Genomic DNA, 21,638 nt, shown 5'->3' with positions numbered 1-21,638 from the left:
AATCACCTTAAAATGGGTGACACTCTAATACTGGTTCTTTAAGATGGAAGTGAGAACAACAATCGGATTACCAAAGGAATCGAGTGTCACCGGATGAAAACTTTTCCAATAGAATTCTTTTTCCGGCTCCGAGTCTCAGTTCTGGGTAGGTTGGGAAAAGCATTCATGTACGGATGCTATGAAGATGTGTGATATTACGACCATGTTTGCGCCAACATATAGGTTTGCGCCAGAGGAGAAGAGCCGGAACTTTCGACATGACTAGAGCGGATTATAAGCCTTTTTCCCCCTAACGGACCCGCTTGTCGGAAAAGTTGGTAAAGCCCGGTCTATTGAATTCCAAAGTCTCGGAACTGTTCCGATTTTCCTGCCGGTTCAGTGCCGACTGGAGTTTATTCTACTTGAGATAATCGTTGTATACGGCCTGGAACGCAGTTGTTCGCAAGAGAATGTGAAAATGTGTACCTCTAATACAATAACACACACGCCTATTTTATCATTTGAACTCACTCTTTGTGGAAATGTTTGATAATTCAAACCGGGACTGCACAGTCGGCTTATAATTCGGATTATGGAAATGGATTATTTATGGTTGTATGTACTTGAAAACAGTTCTAAAATTGTTGTTTCCATCCAACATAAATCATTAAACAGATTAAGTGCTATGGGAATCAAATCGTACCTATGTTTTAATGGTGATGTTGTTGATTTTAATTTTTTGAGGTTATGGATTTCCGACAATACCAATTTGAAGATAAATTATCATGCAATCCTAATTCATAATCCCGTCCGTTGTTACCGTAATAAAAACTTAGTATGCAGGAGAGTTACAATTGGAAATATGTTTAACCTCAGATTGAACCTAAATTATTCTGATTATAAATTACAAACCACACTGTGGTACTCCGAGTGCTGTGATATTTTTAAATCAATACAAAAATCAATTTAAAGCTAAAGTATAGATGAGCATGAACAGTACGTCTATACTCGTTGCACCGTGTTGATTAACTTTCCCCATTAAAATAATTTCATTTCACATTCATTAGAACACACCATTCCTGAACACTAATAAAAAATCCTTTCCCAGAAACCGTCTCAGTACCAGAAGCTAGATCGAGTTGAACTGGGTTAAATTTTCCATCATCAAACAGTCACTCTTCCCTTCGACATTTAGTTTCTTTTTCTTACCTCACGACTTGCAAGTTGCACTAGCTTGGGAAGGATGGGGGACTCACCATTTAGAACGTGTACGGAGACGCTGTAGTGCTGATTTGGTCCAATCGAACACGTGTAGCTGCCCGAGTCCTGTTTGTTCACTTTGGCCACGAACAGCGTTGAGTTGGCACCGATGTTGGTGAGGTTGGTCTTGACGCTGCAAGTAGACGGCGTGAAATAAGAAGAACAAGAAGAAAAAAATGTAACTTCCACTATTGGCTATAAGTGTGCAGTGGCTATATGCGGAATGGTTGCCGTCACGCCGGGGCTGTAAAAGAAAAGCCACCAAACTCGTAAAAAAGGATATCGACAGTTTTCTAACATTTGTTACAGTCGGTCGCCCGGTTTGCGGTTTTGTTGAGATGCCCCCGGCGGCTGCCGCCACCGACCAACAGACACGCGAGAAAGGGATTTATACCAGAATGGGTTTTGGGTTGATCTCAATTGCTAAAGAGATGGAGAGTGTAAGCAATGAAGACGTAGACTTACGACTTACAAGCGTCGGATGAGGGTTCGGGTAGGTATCCAAAATCAACGTGACGAACACTGGAGGATGGATGGCCACGAAGGTTTTGCTATGGTGGTTTTGGGGGGTATCCTATTTTTGGGTACTACTAGAAATGGTATCCAAGACGAAGATGATGCGATGAAATGTCGATAAAAGTAATTTTCAGTTGGTTTTGGGATTGAAAAAGATTATGTGGATTGAGGTAGGCAGTGAGTGGATGAGGATGATTTGGGTTTCTTGAAAAGGGATGCTCGATAAGTTCGATTCGCGTTATCACAAAACTAAACTTTATTATTATTATCGTCTTTATTTAAGAGGTTTTTAGCCCTTGGCTGGCTTACCTCTGGTATCAGAAAAAACTAAACTTTTAGAAGTTAATGAGAAAAGTAAAGACAAATCGACGACCAATGAAGATTACTTAATGGGAAGCAGAAAACCAGTAAAATAAAATTTTCATGAAAAAATTGAATTTTCGACGTTGGACAACGTCAGAGATATTCAAATATGACGTCCACTACTTTTTTTTTAGATTTCTGGAAACTCCCTTCCTCCCCTGTCACGCTTTTTTGTATACCTAGTATATGTACTGTCAGTACTATCGTTCTCCATGAGCAACTTTAGATATTCCTCCAGGAGTTCTTCTGGAAATTACTATGGAAAATGCTTCGGAATCTTCGGAAATTCCTGCAAGATTATCATCAAAATTTCCTTCAAGTGTTCCTTCAGAAATACCTCCAGGAATACCGTCGGTAATTCCACCAAGAGTTCCTTTGGAAAGTTTTCTAGTGGTTCCTCCTAAATTTACTCCGAACATTCCTCAAGGAGTTCCTTTGGAAATTCTTCCAGGAATTCATCTAGTGGTTCCTCCGGAAAGTCCCACAGGAGGTTATCCAGAAATTCCTCTGAAAATTCCACCAGGAGGTTCCCCAGAAATGCCTCCAGGAGTTCCCCCGAGGTTCCTTCCCAAATAACTTAGAGAAAACTTACAGGAGCTCCTTCGGAAATTCGTCACAAAATTCCTGCGGAAAACTCTCCAAGAGTTCCTTTGTAAAGTCCTTCAGAAATTCCTCCGAAAATTCTACCAGGAGGTCACCCAGAAATGCATCCAAGAGATCCCCCAGAAATTCCTCTAGAAGATTCTGCGGAAACTATTCCAGGAGTTCCAACGCAAATTCCTCCAGGGGTTACTCCAGAAATGCCTCCAGGAGTTTCTCCAGAAATACCTCCGGAAATTCCACAAAGAGTTCATACAAAATATCTTCCAAGTGTTTCTTCGGAAATTCATCCAGGGATTCCTCAGAAATTTCCCTCAAATGTTTGTACAAATAATCCGCCAAGAGTTCCTCAAGAAATTTCTCTCAAAATTCCTCCAGAAGATCCTCTGAAAATTCCTTCAGTAGTTCCTCCCGAGCAGGGATGTTAACGATCATTCAATAATTTGCGTTCGATCGTTTAGTAGTTTGTCAATAACACATTCCAGAAGCTGAATTTCAAATCATGTTGTATGGTGGACTTCTAGTGCGAAAGTTTTTCTACAACTTTGCTTAATGGTTTGATATTAGAATTCAACTAATAACGGAGATAGAGCGCTAGTTGCAGTAACTTAAGCTAAATGATTGGAAATTTGTTATCATTTAGTCTAAGTTACTGAATCTATAGCTATAACTCCGTTACTAGTGGAATTCAAACAACAAACCATTAGGCAGAGTTGTAGAAAAACCTTTTCACTAAAAGTCCACCATACAACATATTTTGAAATTCAGCTTCTGGAATGTGTTATTGACAAACTACTAAATGATCGAACGCAAATTACTGAATGATCGTTAACATCCTTGCTCCCGAGATTTCTCCAGATTTTTTTCCGGCGATGATACCAAAAACTTCTTCGCAAATTCCATTACATATTACTTTAGGAGTTACTAAGTGATGAACTTCTTATTCTTTCGAAAAAATCACTATAATAAAGAAATTAAAAAAAATAATTTAGGAGTTACTCCAGGATTTCTTTCCAAAATTCCTCCCCGAGTCCTTTTGGATTGGAAATTATTCCAGAAATACCTACAAAACATACTCCGGAAAATCCTCCAGAAGTTTATTCGGAAATTTTTCCATGAGTTGCTCCGGAAATTTTTTCCGGATTTGGATAATCTTCCAGGATTTCTTTAGAATTTTTAATCGAAAGAAATCCTGGAAGATTCTTCAATTTCAGAAGGAGGATTTTCCGGAGTATTTCCGAGTATTTCCGAAGAAACTTCTGGATGATTTTCGGGAGTATGTTTTGTAGATATTTCTGTTTCTGTTTCTGTTTTTCTGGTGTTTTTGGAGAAATTTTCGGAGGATCTCCTGAAGAAAATTCCGGAGGAACTCTTGAAGGCATTTCTGGAGGAGTAAGCGGAGGAACTTTTGAAGAAGTTTTCGAAGAAACTTGCAGGAATTTTCGGAGGGATTCCTTCAGAATTTTCAAAGGAAACTTCTGGAAGAAATTCCGGAGAACTCTTGGAGGCATTTTCTTAAGAACTCCTGGAGGAATTTACGGTAGAATTTTCGGAAAAAAACCTCCTGGTGCAATTTCTGGAAGAATTTGCGGAGGTACATCCGATGCAGTTTATGGAGTACTTTACGAAACTTCTAGAGGAATTTTGGCAGAAATTTCTTGAAGCACTCGTGACAGACTTTTCGAACTTTTGGAGGTTTTTCCAGATACATTCTTTTATGAATAAGAAGAACCATCTGGATGATTGACCATAGAAACTTCTTGATGAATTTCGGAAAACACTCTGAAAGAAATTTCCGGAAGGAGGAATTTACAAAGGAACACATGAAGGAATTTCCAGATAAATTTCTGGATGAACTTCCGAAGAAATTTCTAAAGGATTTTACCTATGAACTGCTTGCAGAATTGCAGGAGAAAATGCTGGCACAGTTACATTGCCAGCTACAGGCAAATCCTGACCCAACGAATACCTTCCTCATTATCCAACTCCGTGGTACTTATGAGGGTGTCGCTAAGTCGGTGGCCTCTCGTTAAGTAAGTACTACATCAACACTTCCTTCCTCTCCCTAGTTATGGTGAAGATGGGCGTGGCCAGGAGTAGTAATCCTCATGCTTGTGTTATTTTTGTTTAAGACTGTAATCAAGGACCACTCCCCTTCTTGATTTCTGATCTATTCTGAGTATTCTAGATAAGGATCTCAAAAGTAAAACATGAGTATCACTAGTGTCCAATCTACGAATTACACCGTAACAATGCTAATGCTAATGCTAATGCTAACTTCTGGAGAAATTTCCGGAAGAACGCCTGAAGGAATTTCTGGAAGAGAAATTTCTGGAAAACTCGTTAGGGACTTTCCATCAGGGCTGTAAATATTCGGCAGCACTGGATGAAGGTGATGTTTTTTTATATCATTTTTTTATATTTTCTTCCTGCTTTGAAATCAACCTCACATTCCCGGAGAGGCAGAAAAGTAAACAACAGAACTCACATCACCCACTGCGCCGCGAAGATGAAATTTACCACAGCAAAATGTACACATTCACCCAGCAAATTGAATAAAATCACCACGCGTTTAAATGGGCCACTCACAGTCATATGGTAAGGCGCGAACTGAGCAGCCGGTCAGAGCGACTTGTAAGTGGCTGAATGAGAAATTGAATGGTCGGTGTTGGAAATGATTTTTCGGCTGCACCCAGTCGCACTCATCACGGCGGCGATGAAGGCGACTGCAGATTATACTGAGATCCATGTTTTTCACTGCATTGACTGTGAAATATTTCTACCCTGCTTTCCATACATACTCTTGGAGGAATTTCTAGAGGAATTCTAGGATGAATTTTTGAACGAACTCTTGGAGGTATTCCTGAAGAAAATCCTGGAGTAATTCTTGGGAAGGTATATCCGATGCAGTTTTTGGTGTAATGTCTGGAGGAATTTCTGGAGGAGCCCCTGACAGACTTTCCATAGGAACAATTGAAGAAGTTTCCGGAGAAATTCCTGTATGAATTTCCGATGGAACTTCTGAATGAATGATCGTAGAAAGTTTTTGATGAATTCCCGGAAGAACTCTTGAAGGAATTTCAAGATAAATATCGAGAAGAACTCCTGGCGAACTTTTCGTAGAAATAATTTTCCGAAGAATTTCTGAATGAATGTAAGAAGTCTGGAAGAATTTCCAAAGGAACTCGAGGAATAATTTCCATAGTTCCATAGGAACTTCTGAAGAAGTTTTCGAAGAAACTTGTAGGAATTTTTGAAGGAATTCCTTAAAGAAATTCCGAAGAACTCTTGTAAGCATTTTCGAAGGAACTTCTGGGGGAATTTACGGTAGAATTTTCGAAAAAAAAACTCCTGGTGGAATTTCTGGAAGAATTTGCGGAGGTATATCCGATGCAGTTTTTGGAGCACTTTACGGGTGAACTTCTAGAGGAATTTCTTGAGGAACTCCTGACAGACTTTTCAAATTTCCAAATAAATTCTTTTTTGAGTTTCGAAGAGTCGTCTGGATGATTGACCATAGAAACTTCTTGATGAAAAACACTCTGGGAGAATTTTCCGGAAGTACTCCTAGAGGGATTTCAGAAGAAACATCTCAAAGAACTCTTGGCGGACTTTCCGTAGAAGCTGTTGGAGGTATTTCCGTAGAAATTCCTGAAAGAATTTCCGAAGGAACTCCAAATCAGTCTTAGGAGAGAGTTCTGGAGAAATTTCAGGCAAACTTTCCGTAGGAAATCTTGGAGGAATTTTTGGGAAAAATTGGAGATGTACTTCCAAAGGAACTTCTGGCTAAATGAAACTTCTTGAATAATTTTGGAAAAAAAAGCTGGGGAATTTAGGAAGGAATTTCGAATAAACGTCCTGGAAAACTACTTGAACAATTTCGGAAGAAATATCTGGAAGAAATCCTGGCGATCTTTTTGTAGGAACTCTTGAAGGAATTCATGGATAAGCTTCCGTAGAAACTCCTGGAAGAATTTCGAAAAGGTCTGTTGGAGGAATTGACAAAGGAACTCATGGAGTAATTTCCGGATGAACTTTCAAAGAAATTTCTGGAGGATTTTACCTATGAACTCCTTGAAGAATTGCAGGAAAAATGCTGGTGGAATTTCCAGAGGAATTCGTGGAGGAACTTGTGAAGGAACTTTTGGAGAAATTTCCCGAAGAACGCCTGAAGGAATTTCTGAAAAAGAAATTTCTGGAAAACTCGTTAGGGGCTTTCCGTACATACTCTTGGAGGAATTTCAAGAGGAATTCTAGGATTAATTCTCGAACGAACTCTTGGAGGAATTCCTGAAGAAACTCCTGGAGTAATTCTTGGAAAGGTATATCCGTTGCAGAGTAATGTTTGTAGGAATATCGGATGGAATTTCTGGAGGAGCTCCTGACAGTCTTTCCTTAGAAACATTTGAAGAAGTTTCCTGTATGAATTTCCGATGGAACTTCTGAATGAATGATCATAGGAAGTTTTTGATGAATTCCCGGAAGAACTCTTGAAGAAATTTCAGGATAAATATCAAGAAGAACTCCTGGCAGACTTTTCGAAGAAATAATTTTCCAAAGAATTTCTGAATGATTTCCGTAGGAACTCCTAGAGGAAATTTCAACGGAACTCAGAAGGATTTCTAAAAAAAATCCGGGAAAAAATGTGCGGAAGTAAATCGGAAACAGTTTTTGGAGAAATTTCCAAAGGAACTGCTGGAGGAATTTTGGGAGGTATTTTTGGAGGAACTCTCTACAGACTTGCCATAGGAATCCTTGGAGGGATTTCCGAAGAAATTATTGTTGAACTTCAAAAGGAAATCTTGAGTAAATGTCTGTTGGGAATTTTTGAATAATTTTCGGATGAATTGCTGGCGGAATTTAGGGAGGAATTTCCGATTTTCCGATTTCCGAAAATACGAAGAAAAACTGCTGGAGGAATTTCGCAAGAAATTTCTGCAAGAGCTCCTGGCGTGCTTTCTGTAATATCTTTCGGAGAAATCCCTGAACAACCATCTGAAGAAACTCCTTAAGAAATGTTTGTAGGAATTTCTGGAAGAATCTCCAAAGAAACTCTTGGAGAAATTTCCGAAAGAACTCCTGGAGGAATTTCGGGATAAATTTCTAAAAGAATTTCTGATCGACTTTCAAGAGAAACTCTTGAAGGAATTTCCGGAAGATATCCTGGATGAACATCCGAAGGAACTCCTGGAGGAATTTCCGGAGGAACTCCGGGAAGAATTGCTGGAGGAAATGCGTGATAGTAAATCCGAAGCAGTTTCCAAAGGAACGTATGACGGTATTTCCGGATGAATTTTTAGAAGAACTCTTGGAGGATTTCTGCGAGGAATTTCTGTAAGAACTCCTAGCAGATTTGGAATGTGGAATGTCTGGATGAACTTCCGATGTAAATTCTGGAGGAGTTTCGATGGAACCCATGGAGGATCTTCAGAAGTAACTCTTGGAGGAAATTTTGGAGGAACTTTTGGAGGAATATGCGAAGGAATTCCTGGCAGAATTTCCGAAGAAACTCCTGCAGGAGTTTTCGAAAGAACACCTGGAAGAATTTCTGAAGAAACACCTGGAGGAGTATTCGATTAAACTTTGGAGGAAATTTCTAAGGAAATCCTATCAGACTTTCCGTAGGAACTCCTGGATTCATTTCCGGGAGAATTCCTGGTTGAAATTCTAAGGGAATCGGAGGATTTTTTGACGAAACTCCTGGAGGAGTTTTCTGAGGAATATTCAAAGGAACACCTGGTGAAATTTTCGGAGGAACTACTGGAGGACTTTCCGGGGAAACTCGTGAAAGAATTTTTAGGGAAACTGGTGCAGAAACCGTTGGAAGCACTCCTGGAGGAAGGATACAATGGCAGAATTGAAGAGAAGTTCCATACATTCGCCGTCATGAAGGTATTGAGAAGAATCAGTTGAAATAATGTTTTTTCATCATAGTCAGAATTGCACTCAGGGAATACAGATCAACAGCTCAACATTCGGTAATAATTGGTAGATTTGTGTGCGCTTTGTTAATTTTCAGTTATAGGTAAAATGAAATGGTAACACTGGAATAACTGCCCGTCGCGTGAATTGTGGATAAGGGGCCAGTGCAGTTTGACAGTCTGTTGATGATGATTGTTATTTTTTTTACGTGAGTCGCGTCGCGTCGCATCGCTCTTCGCGTTCAGCTCAGAGTTGTCTTATCTCGTTTCAGGTCTTATGGAACGTACACACGGTCAAGCAGTTTGACCAACATTGACTCCACCTCTCATTCAAATTCAAACATCCATCTAGTTTTTCCAACAGCGGCATGAACAATCAATTTATTCGACCAACAATATCACACACGAACGACCGAAGCGCTAACTTGAGCATCAACCATCAAAAAACATATGGAGGTTTGTGCAACTTCACTACAAATGCTCAAACATGTTCTGCGAACCTTGACTCCGCCCCCGACAACTCAAACCATTTGACAGTTGGCGGCTCAGTTGGAAAAAATTAAAACCGTTTGATTTTGGTTTGAGTTGTCGGGGTGAGTCAAAGTTGAACATGTTGAGCATTGTTTGCAAATATTGATGGTTGATGTTTGAATAAACGTGAGGTGAAGTCAATGTTGGTCAAACTGCTTGACCGTGTGTACGTTCCAGAACGTAATGGTCAAACTGCTTGACCGTGTGTACGTTCCAGAACGTACACACGGTCAAGCAGTTTGACCAACATTGACTTCACCTCACGTTTATTCAAACATCCATCAAGTTTTACAAACCGCGACACGAACAATCAATTTATTCGACCAACAATATCACACACAAACGATCGACGCGCCAACTTGAGCACCAACCATCAAACAATATATGGGGTTTGTGCAACTTCAATACAAATGCTCAAACATGTTCGGCGAACCTTGACTCCACCCCCGACAACTCAAACCAAAATCAAACCGTTTTAATTTTTCCAACCGAGCCGCCAACTGTCAAATGGTTGTTTCAACAACTTCATACACGTTCCAACAAAGCAGCAACCGAAGCGTTTTCTTGGGGGCGTAGTCAATGTTCGTCAAACTGCTTGACCGTGTGTACGTTCCATAAGAGATCGGCAACTTTTTTAGGTCTTTTTGGGGGGGGGGGGTGGGGGGCAACTTTTTTAGGTCTTCTGAATTGTAGTTTTATAAAAACACATTTCCACCATCAATTTCTCCGGGAATTGATCCGAAAATTCCACCATTATTTTCTCCAAGAAATCCTCCACGAGCTCCTGTATAAGTTCTGCAGGGAATTCTTGAGAAAATTCTTTCGTGCTGTTTATAAATTTTTTTGAAAAATTGCACCGTGGATTTCCTAAGAGTATTCCGTGGCAATTCCTCTGAATTGCCAATAAGCATTCCTGAGAATTTCGCCAGAAATCTTCGAATTTCTTGTGTAAATTCTTTAAAATTTTCCGTGAAAGTTTCGAATAATTTATTGTGGAAATTTCAAAGAATTTCTCCAGGAATTCAACCGAAAATTCATATAGAAATTATACCGAAAATTAAATCAACAATGGAATTTTTGGAGGCATTCCTAGATTAATTCCCAAAGAAATCCTGAAAGAATTTCGGTGGAAACTTCAAGATTTCCGCTGGTAGATCCTCCAGGAGTTTTCTCCGAAAATTTCTCCGGGAATTTTTCCAGCAGTTCCACCGGCAGTTCCTCCAAGAATTCCTCCAGGATTTCCTCCGAGAATTATTCTTGTAGTTCTATCGGCAGCTCCTACGGGGGTTTCTCTAAAAATTCTTACGGGAACTTCTCCAGACTTTCCTCCGGGAATTCATTCAGGCTTTCTTTCTGGAATTCATTTAGGCTTTTTCAGGAATTTATATAAAATTTTCATTCCTCCAGAAGCTCGTCCGAGAATTTCTTTGGGAGCTCCTCAGGGGATTCTCCAGGAGGTCCTCTGATGATGATGATGATGGTCCAGCTACACGTCAGCTAGACGAGATTTTTCTATAAGTTGAATTCTCCAAATTATTTTCCTAGAATTCTTCTGCTAGCTTCATTGGCAGTTCCTCCGGGGGTTCCTTTAAAAATCCTCCAGGAAGTTTTTTTTCAGAAATTCTTCCCGAAGCTCTTTCGAGAATTCCTCCAAGATTTCCTCCGGAAATTCATCCGGGTGTCTCTCCGGGAATTTCTCCGAGAGTTCCACCAGTAGCTCTACCAGGAAATCATTCAGGCTTTTTTTAAAATCATTTAGGGTTTCTTCAGAAACTTAGCTGGAAATTCCTGCCGAAGTTCACTGGGAGTCCCTCCGGGAGGTCCTCTAAGAATTCTTCTAGGAGTGAGTTCCTCCTGAAATTCCTCCGGGAGTCCTAACGGAAGCTCCTCCGTAGTTCGTTCGGGAATTCCCCCGGGAGATCCACCAGCAGTTTTTACGAGAATTCCTCCGGGAGTTTCACCGGTAGTTCCTCCGGGTTTTCCTCTGAGGAGGAATTCCCCGAGTAATTTCCGTAGGAGCTCCCGAAGGAATTTCTGGAGGAATTCCCAGAGAAATTATCAGAGGAATTCTCGGATGAGCTGCCGGTGGAACTTCTGGAGGAACTTTTTAAAGAACTACAGGAAGAATTTTCGGAGGAAATCCTGGAGGAACTGTCGTAAGAACTCCTAGATGAAGTCCCAAATGAATTTCCGTAAGAATTCCAGGAGGAGCTTCTGGGAGAATTCTTGAAGGACCTCCCGGAGGAACTCCCAGAGAAATTCTCCGAGGAACTTCTGGAGGAATTTGTAGAAAAATTCCTAAAGAAAGCCTAAATTAATTCCTGAAAGAAAGCCTGAATTAGTTCTCATAGGAACCACTGGTGGAACACCTGGAGGAATTTTCATAGCAACAGCCGGTGGAATACCCGGAGATGAATTTCTAGAAGAACTTTCGAAATCCCATGTCCCGTGAAATTCCTTCGAAGTTCCTGGAGGGATTTCCGGAAGAACTCTTGGAAAAACGAGCAATGGGTAATGTTTTCAACATAACCGCGAGTAGACGTAGGACTTGTATAAACGTAACGTATTTACATTTAACTTTTAACTTCTGGATCTATGGAGTTTGATTATAGTACTGTTATTGGAAACGACAACTTCCATGCTGTGTAGAATTATTAGCAATTTGTTTATTCAAAACTTATGGAAATAAAACTAATAAATAAATACATAATTAGAATTGCTTTGTTTCTAACTATTAAGTCCTTATTTACTCAAGAAAATGTAGGGCATTTATAGATTTCTTATGATAATAGTATTTGAAGATTAAAAATTCTATTTATAGAATTTTCAAACTTGGACAAAATGTGTTGTTTTAGGGGAACTGTCCCGTTTTCCAAACAAACAAATACAGCTCCAATTTCGTTGTTTCCTTTTTCTAACATGCGTGCTTACTGATGAAAAAAATCATCACAATAAGAAACAAGTCAAGGAGCAGTAACCCTACTAAAATAGAGGAGGGACTACTAATACATCAACGGAAAATGTTTTGTTTCCAAACTCCGATTCTACGTTAAGTTTAATAATACAATTTCTCTGAAAATGAAAAACAAAGAATAAGATAGTTTATTTAAATATTATTTTGGAAATTATTTTTTGCGAACTTTTTTTAAACATTTTCATGTAATACAGCGAAAGTTTCTAATCTAAAATGGATATTAACACTATTACTGATTGTGCATCTTTATTTGCTAATGCCTTCTGCAAATAGTAATTATTTTAATTAAATTTTATTTTCATCAGTGAAGTTAATTTTTGCTGGGGAATCAGAACTGTTAAAGTATAACCATAACCAACTTAACAAATGGTCAGTCATTAACATGACTCGTACCCATCCCGGGATAATGTGGATTATAAACTAGGGTAAATCACTACTTGGGCCTATGGACCCGGTTCCCGGCTCACTGCACAGAAAACTAATGATTTATACTGTTTGAAAGCCGTAGGTTCATGATTGATAATTTTTAAATATAGTCTCCCATTTATTTTTCACAATACTCAATATTTTTCAACCACTTGTTTTACTCCTAATTGATCCAATTGTAGAAAATAAAAATATAGAATTCAAAATTTCGCTCATCGATGCCACACCACTGAGCCGGAGTGATTCTTTTCACTTTTACAAAACGGTATTATCGAATAAACACCTACCTGAAAATCGTCAAAGTGCTCGATACAACAATTGCTTGAAGCTGTAAATCACCACACCATAATTCTAAACACACACGCTTCAATTCTTCCTAATTTTTCGTTTCACTAGAACTTATTTAAACACATGAGAATACATTTTAAAATGTATTCTCAAACCGAACAAAAAATCACCTCGGCCCAAGAACTTCTTGCCGCACCGTGCTGCCAAAACGCCAGGAGTATGAAAATGATCCTTCATTGTTAATAGGAAAACTTTCTAATACGTTGACGCTATCATGTTATTTATAATTCTCTCGATTTCAAAAAGTGAAAAAAAATATTGTTTTTAAGTATTTGGAAGAAATTTGGATGAGTAAATTTATCTTTTCAACTAAATAAAAATGATTATGAATAACACCATCTGGCATCTTGTTGTCGTGGAACGTGCATATTTTTGTTTACGTCGAATTTTCTACCGTCCCGAGAGAGAAAGAGGGTAATAAGTTGAGAGATTGAGCGAAATTTTGCTTAGGCCGGGAACTGGTTTGGAAGTGGGCCGGAAATTAAATCGCTATGACTGAAATGAGTGCTGCACCTCGTTAATTAAAATCAAATAAAAGCTTTTTTGAACGATATTTAGCATGGATAGCTATTTTTTAATCAGAAGTGAACCTCAATGCAGTATTATACAGCCCACAAAATTCAGGAAAAGTTGCTTCCTGTCATAAATATCAATTAAATAATGCAGTCGTATGCAAGTTAGGCCGGGAATGGGGTAAGAAACCCTACCTAGTCACTTTTCGTGGATGAGCAGACCAAACAAATCTCTCTATTTTTATTCTTCTTCATCCACCACCGCTACCTCAGCCATCTTTGGCCTCTAGCCGTGAACTCCGAGCGATGCGATGAGCGATTGCATCGATAGCAACCGACACCACTGCATCCGACCATCATCAACCACAGAATGACAAAAAATGCGCCCACTTCTTTCATACATATTCGCAGACCCACCGGCAGTTCTACCGCTGGTGAGGTGACAACATGCTTTTGCTGTGTAGGTAAACAGCAAATAAACGAACGAAACGTAAAAAGCACACGCTGATGTCACAAATTGTAATGTCTCGCACACGGCAGGCACTGCTTCTTTTATACATAAAGAAAATCTTCCGGTAGACCCGAAGGCCCGTGACATACCGCATTCTGATGTCCGTGTTAGGAATGCACGGGATTGATTACATATGAAATTTTGCTGGCTTTGACAAGAATGGAAATTTTCAATAGCTTATCGTTAATAATCTTAAGTTTCAATGAAATAGGCAAAATGGTGGAGAATGTCCAAGTCGATTGATATATAATTCTTAAAAATCCATCGAAAGATAAAGGCGCTCGAAACGTTCAAAATCTTCTCTTCCATCGTAACGCTCTCGATTTCCAAAAATCTAAATGACACCCAGTATAGTAAAGAAAGACGTAAGTCCTACGTCAAAAATCCAACACTAGATAAATAAGATCGATTGATAGCTTTCCGTTTTGAGACATTTTCTAAATTCATTTTTCCTCGAATGCTCGGTGCACAATTCACTTTGCACAATAATAATTTCCTGCTGAACGGCCAATTCCTCTTTGGAATGCCATGGATGGTCGACCGATTCCTTCTCGGTCTCAAGTCAAACTGAGACTGGTGGGTTAATTAACTTTGAGCCCTGAAAAGAGCTGTTTGGTTTGACTGGTTTCGGAGAAAGAAAACTGCTTCGTTTTTTCTTTCGACGGAGCTATTGCGCGTCATACAACGGCTAGATACTGAATGAAATGGGATACATTGTGCAAATTTCTTATATAGTCTGTAAGTATACAAAGGCAATGTAAAAATATTACTTCAAGCTCTATGGAGCGCGGCTTCGGTGAGCAGATTCTCGCTGTAGATGCAGTGATGCAATGATCATTGATGATGATGACGGTGACTGTACCGGTGGAGAGATCTTGCTTTGCGTGACTTTAGCAGGTAGCAGTACATGTTTTGTTCATTTGAAGCTTGAAGGTGAGATATTGGAGGAATGAAATTTTGTGGAATGGAACAGCATCACATCAATGAAGATAATGGAAGGAATATTTTGATTTTCGTTCGCTTGATGTGCGAACATTATACAATACACATATGGTTTGAATGAGCACAAGTTTTTTAATTTTTTCATTCTTATCATTGAATAAGTCAAGTTTTCATTTGTTTCGAGAATCGAAAACCCGAAATATCTCATGCGGAGAAAAAATCAAGCTTGTTTTCTTAGAATGATTTCATTATTACATACAACACAGATAGAAAAACCACACCACAGGGAAGTTGCACTTTGCGTGGCCATTTGCGCCGTTTAATATTTTAATGTTTCAGCGGAACAAAGCAGAACGGAAATTAAATTGAATTAACTCTTCAATCCAGACATTTTTTCTTCGTCCTAAGAAGGACGGTTCTGAATTTCATTTCCATGAAGCTGCTACTTTCTCAATTCTTTTTCTTCCACATTGAAGGTAAAAATGTGGTTGTGCTTTTAATCGCTCAGCCGTAGCGAAGATGCCGGCGGCGGTAGCGCTACCTTGCCTTTGAAAAGATTGTGTATATATGCCAGACTGGAACAGATGTGGCTGTTGTACTGCTGTTGCTCCTGTTGGGATTTCCATTGCTCAACCGCAGCTATTATTCCGACTGGTTTGCGGGTGCCCAACAAATAAGAAAAAATATGATGATGATAATATCCCGTTGGAAGTTCTGAACAAAATGAGAAGGAAAAATTGCGTCACCCTCTTTTATGGCTTATTTTGGTGCGCAGTTGCAGCTTATCCGCTAGCGTCTGCACCCATCAGAATCAAGCGAACAAATGACGCGAAGAACAAGCGGCACCCATATTTATAGGTTTCAGTGCAGTCAATGTTTTGCTTCGAAAACAGTTTTAGGCCTATTGAAACAAGTTTTTCGGGTCATATCAAGTATGAATATGAAAGGCATACTTAAGATCTGTCGATTAAGGGGTTTTCCGAAGAGATCCGTTCACTGGGACAAACGCTATTATCATTCAAAATCTTTCAACACTGCGTAACGCGGTCGATTTAGAAATATTGAAATGACACCCGGTATAGTGAAGAGAGACGTAAGTCCTACGTCAAAAAACTTCTGGAGGAGCTCTCACTGGCCCTTCCGGAGGAATCAACACGAGGTAATCCTGAAATAATGCTTGGAGAAGTTCCTGAAGGAAATTCTGGAGAAATAACTGAAGGAATTCCCGGAAAAATAACAGGAAGAATTAATGCAGAAATTCCCAGATGAAATCCTGAAAGTATTACCAAATGAAGTTTCTGAAGAAACTACCTGGTGAATTCCCGGGGGTTTGTTCTGAAGAACTTCCTGGAAGAACTCTTGGAATATATCCTGGAAGAACTCTCAAATTAATTTCCGAATGAAATTCTGGAGTAAATTCCGAGTGAAGTCCGAAAAAAAATCTAGGACTATTCCGCGGAAAAATTCCCGGGGAAATTCCTGAAGGAATTCCTGGAAGAATTTCCGGGGAAAAACTTGGACGAATTCTCGCTTAACTTTTCAAAAGGACCTAAAAAAATTTTTTTCATGAATTAATTTGAGTATTGCAATCAAAAGCTTTCATATTGGTCTGTTGATTGCGCTATTCAAATTAATTCATGAAAAAAATGTTACTTAGGACCTTTTGAAAAGTTAAGCGAGAATTCCTGGATAAATTCCTAAAGAAATTTCTAATGGAATTCTTGAAGAATATTCTAAAGTAATTGCGGAAAGAATTCCAGAATGAAATCCTAGAGGATTTCGCTACTGAAGTTATGGAGGTATTCTCGGAAAAATCCTGGAGGTTATCCCGAAGGAATTAAAGGAAAAGTTCCGGGAGAAATGGAGTAAAATTGGAGGATTTCCGTCATAAATTTCTGAAGAGACTTCTGGTGGCATTTTGGGAGGAAATTCCGTATGTATTCGTATGTATTGTATGCCGAGGATTTTTCTGGGAGATTAGCCGAAGAAGTGTCTAAAATTAAATCTTGGAGAGAAGTACAATTACATGAGAAGGATTTTCAGAGGAATTTGTGGATAACTTTCCGGAGCAATTTAGAAGTTCCCAGGAAAGCTTCTAGAAGGATTTCAAGGAGAATTCTTGAGCCCGAAATGTTTCGAGTTGTTTTGAACTTTCATATATTATAGATCCTAGATATATTAGGGTAGTATTAGTTTTTGGAAATATTTTGAATTTGAATCATCTATTTCTGAATATGATTGGATTCTAAAGTGCACATGTTTAAGGGACCCGTTCATTTTTTCCACCATTTAGGAGGGGGGGGGGTGACGGCCCCCCTGTTCCCCTCTGGATACGCCCTTGGTAAGAAAATATGGACGAGAGACCAAAATCCACGGCCTTATTGTGGGCCAAAGAGGGTAGAGTAACCCCTGAGGATACTGCCAAGTGATGAGAAAACGAAACTGCGTGTAATATTAGCTTAGCTTAGCCAACAAATAATGCTCAGCTCACCAATTGAATAGTTTTCTCGGGACTAGAAAGTTATTCTCGCTGTACATGCTTCGGAGTTTCTTTAATTCAAGACCAATAACGATACCGGCCACGTCTTCACAGTCAATCAGGATAAGGGGAGGAATATTAGTTCAACACTCATTACTACAAGAAACCTCTGCATCTCCATGAGCGCAATGGAAAGGAATAGTATGATAAGAAAATTATTTTGAGCTTTTTAGTGGAATGTTTTCACCTGTCATAAGACGAGTTTATACAATCCCATTGAATTCCACCACTTAATTGTATCTTGACAGATACGTATTTCGACCTCAAAAGTAAGGCCGTCTTCAGTGTCTCGTACTAAAGTCGAGTCAAGTACGAGACACTGAAGACGGCCTTACTTTTGAGGTCGAAATACGTATCTGTCAAGATACAATTAAGTGGTGGAATTCAGTGGGATTGTATAAACTCGTCTTATGACAGGTGAAGGAATAGTATGTTAGTTGGGAAGGAAATATATTGGAAATCGCCTTGGTAAGCAACTAATTATTTCTTTTGAACGACGCTATATTCGATTGTACCCCGTTTGGCATAAAGTCATTTGGCATAATGCCGTTTGGCATAATGTCGTTTGGCATAAAGTCATTTGGCATAATGGCCGTTTGGCATAAGGCCGTTTGGCATAATGGTCGTTTGGCATAAGGTCATTTGGCATAATTGTTATTTGAGTTGTGTAATGGATAAGTAAGATTTGTTGAGCCATTCAGTTACGTGGTTTCCTTCATTTGGGCAATACACGATAATTGGGAACTTAATTGTACGACGTGACAAGTTAAGAATAAAGAACCTGTCAAAACGGGACTATTTGAAATGTTGACGCACCTACAGCAAGATAGATCAGTATTAAATTAAATTGACATTTGTGGCTTGTTTTGTCTTTCATGTAAGGGCAAGCAAGAAAACTTGCCCATTTCTCCCTTTTATGAGCAAACGGTTTCTAAGAAAGGATCATATTTCCCCTTGCATTGAACCGAGCGTATCAAATTCTTGAATTGAAAGAAAGGGTCATATTCTCTTTGGCTTCTGCTGGGCAAATGCCTCCTTTAAAAGAAGGGATAATTATTTCCGTTTCCTTAAGCCGAGCAAATGCCTGAATTAAAGGATGAAATCATATCGTCTTTTGCCGTCTGCCGGGCAAATGCACCTTTTGAAAGAAGGGAAATATCTTCCCGTGTCTTAAGCCAAGCAAATTCCCGAATTGAAAGAAGGAACCATTTCGACTCTATGACATTACCGATATATCCGTTACCCATTCTGTTCTTCGAATATGCTTGTTCCTCTTATGGCATGGCAGGAATAATTTCGTTATACCTTGCAAACGCAATCATTTAAAAGAGGTGTTATCTCTGTTCCCTTACATCGGGCAAATGCATTCATCTAAACAAGGCATTATCATCTCTGTACACATTAAACCGACAAATGCGTTTATTAAAAGAAGGTATTACCAACTCTGTTCGCCTTATATCTGGCAAATCTGTTCATCTAAAGAAGGCATTATCAACTCTGTCCGTCTTAAACCGGCCCAACGCATTTATTTAAAGAAGGTGCTATCTTCTATGTTCGCCATATACCGGGCAAATGAGTTCATTAAAAGAAAGCATTATCAACTCTATTCGCCTTGTATCGGGCAAATGTGTTCATCTGTAGAAGGCATTATCACCTGTGTTCGCCTTAAACCATTATCCTCTGTTTACCTTATATTAGACAAATGCGTTCATTAAAAGAAGTCATTATCATCTCAGTTCGCTTTAAACCGGGCAAATGCGTTAATTTGAAAAAGGCATAACCTTCTCTTTCTGCCTTGTATTGAACAAATGCTTTCATTTCAAGAAGGCATTACCTCCTGTGTTTGCCATAAACCGTTACCGTTCATTTTAAGAAGGTATTTTTTCCACTGCACACCTATGTTAATAGAAAGAAGGTGTTATCTCTTCACTTACACCATTTCGTAGAATAGAACTTTTCCAGATGATAATGGCGTAGAATGATAATTTAAGTCAAAAATGTTTATTAAACATAATCTTTATTGCGTTTATCTGAGTAACTCTAAGTAGTATATACTTTTATTTTAAACAAATTCTTTTCAAAGATTGTCATTTTACGATTCATCGGTATCTGTGGGTGTTAAAAATAGTAATAGTAGAAAACTACAGATTCGAAATGTATTCGGGCTAATGGACTTTCGGGGTAATGGATCTCGGGGTACTGTCCCATCCGGGGTAATGGCATTCAGGGTACAGGGGTAGAGTCACCATTTCCTCTCTGGACTTCTGCCGGGTGAAAAGTAACATTTTTTTCATGAATTAATTTGAATAGTGCAATCAACAGAACAACATGAAAGATTTCGATCGTAGTACTCAAATTAATTCATGAAAAAAATGTTACTTAGGTCCTTTTGAAAAGTTAAGCGAGATATCATCTTTTACCTTCTCTGGACCTTCTGCCATCCGCTGAAAGAAGCGATCATATCTCCCCCGCATTAAACCGAGCAAATGCCCGGACTTGGAAGAGGAAGCATATAGTATTTCGCCATCTACCGGGCAAATGTATCCTTTAAAAAATGGAACCATATCTTCTTTGATGTAACTGTCGGAAAGATGCATCCTTTGAAAGAAGGGATCATATCCCTCTTTGCCTTAAGCCGAGCAAATGCCTTAATTGGTCAAATGAATAAAATCTCCCTTTGCCTTCGCCAAGAAAATGCATGTCATGCAGAAATAACTTCATTTGCTTTTTATTGCACTTTCAATTTTGCTGTTTGACTTTCCGTATATTGTAGTTTGTTTTAGTCAACGACGATCTTACTGCTGACCCAGAGGTAAAAAGATTTTAAGTGAAATAGACAGATAATAATAAGTCTAAATAAAGTACCTTCAAGCAGTGATTTGAACTTTGAGTCGAAAAAATCAATTTAGAACATCTTTTTTATAATGTTAAAGTGACAATCATTATAAATAATTGAACATATCATGCATAAGTTTCGAAATTGATGATTACACAACTATTATGCCAAATGACCATTATGCCAAACGGCAATTATGCCAAACGGACTTATGCCAAACGACAATATGCCAAACGACCTTTATGCCAAACGGCATAATGCCGAACGGCGTAAAGCCAAACGACTTTATGCCAAATGACCTACCACTCATATTCAGGATGATACAAAAACGGAAAAGCAACGCGTGTCTTACGTATTTTCCCGAAGACTGATTCGATATCTTAACTACATCGCGACGACTAAAACACGCATTGCTCAACGCTTGCTCGATGGCTAATCCTAATCCTATATTACCGGCCGCGCAATGCAGAACACATTATTTCGGCAGATCGCACGATCGTTCTGCTGTTCGAAACAAGAGAAAACACGCACTCGAAAACGAAACTGCGTATAATATTAGCGCGAAAGTCCATGACGCCAAGGAAGTGGTTCCGATTTGTACGACAGTTTTACAGCCTTTGAAACAAGCTCAGAGTGAGTTCTGTTATTCCTTCCGAGGAGTAGAGTAACCCGGTAGGTTGTTTAGTGGACGCATCGCCTCTGTACTGGAGGAAGGTGATGCTGTACCGACGGACAGCATCAGCATCGGCTGAGTCTGCTGGCTGTAAAGCTTGACGACAGTTTCGCTGTAGATTAGTAATCTGGTACCGAATCAACGGTAAGTGCTCCTTATTCATTAGAAGGGGACATATGCCTCCTTTATTATCTCGGACGATCATTGTTTAATGCTTTCCTGTGGATTTTAATGATTTCTGTGATTGAGACCACTACATATTGACACACTTTAGGTTCGCTCCATTATTCATCGAATGGCAGCTCTCTGTTAACCGTTCAGCACGTTTTGCTGTTTCCCAGACAGTTTGTGCGAAAACCGCGTCAAATTATGTAATAAATATCAAAAATGCGAAAAAGGGGATAAGTCTCTTCTACCACGCTCCACAAGTAGCATACACATTATAGATTAGTTACTGCAACCGATCATCTATACCTAGGCAGTGCAGAATATGGAAACGGGTAATTAGTGGACTTAGTAGGTAGCTCTGTATTATTCTTACAGTTCGTTGTTTGTATTCCACTACTTACGTAGTAAGAGCGTTTATCATGTAGAACTTGCTGTGAGAGGCATCGTGTGGTTAATTGACAGGAAATTTTCTTACATGGTGCCAACAAGAATAAAATTCAAATACTAGAGACTAGGATGTCCACCATTTTTCATTGATC

At 39.1% G+C, this 21,638-nt stretch overlaps 1 protein-coding gene across 1 annotated transcript in view; it reads right to left on the bottom strand.

Moving 5' to 3' along the window:
* Nucleotides 1-21,638, bottom strand: part of LOC134226335 (uncharacterized) — a 619,477-nt gene that overhangs the window by 18,378 nt on the left and 579,461 nt on the right. The window contains exon 7 of the mRNA XM_062707054.1: nt 1,236-1,372. Coding sequence (XP_062563038.1) covers nt 1,236-1,372 — 137 coding nt within the window. The remainder of the gene's footprint in view (nt 1-1,235; nt 1,373-21,638) is intronic.

The sequence above is a fragment of the Armigeres subalbatus genome, chromosome 3 (assembly GCF_024139115.2).
Source record: "Armigeres subalbatus isolate Guangzhou_Male chromosome 3, GZ_Asu_2, whole genome shotgun sequence".
Taxonomy (NCBI): domain Eukaryota; kingdom Metazoa; phylum Arthropoda; class Insecta; order Diptera; family Culicidae; genus Armigeres; species Armigeres subalbatus.
The sequence above is the reverse complement of the archived record's forward strand: the minus strand, read 5'-3'. Positions and strand labels throughout refer to the sequence as shown.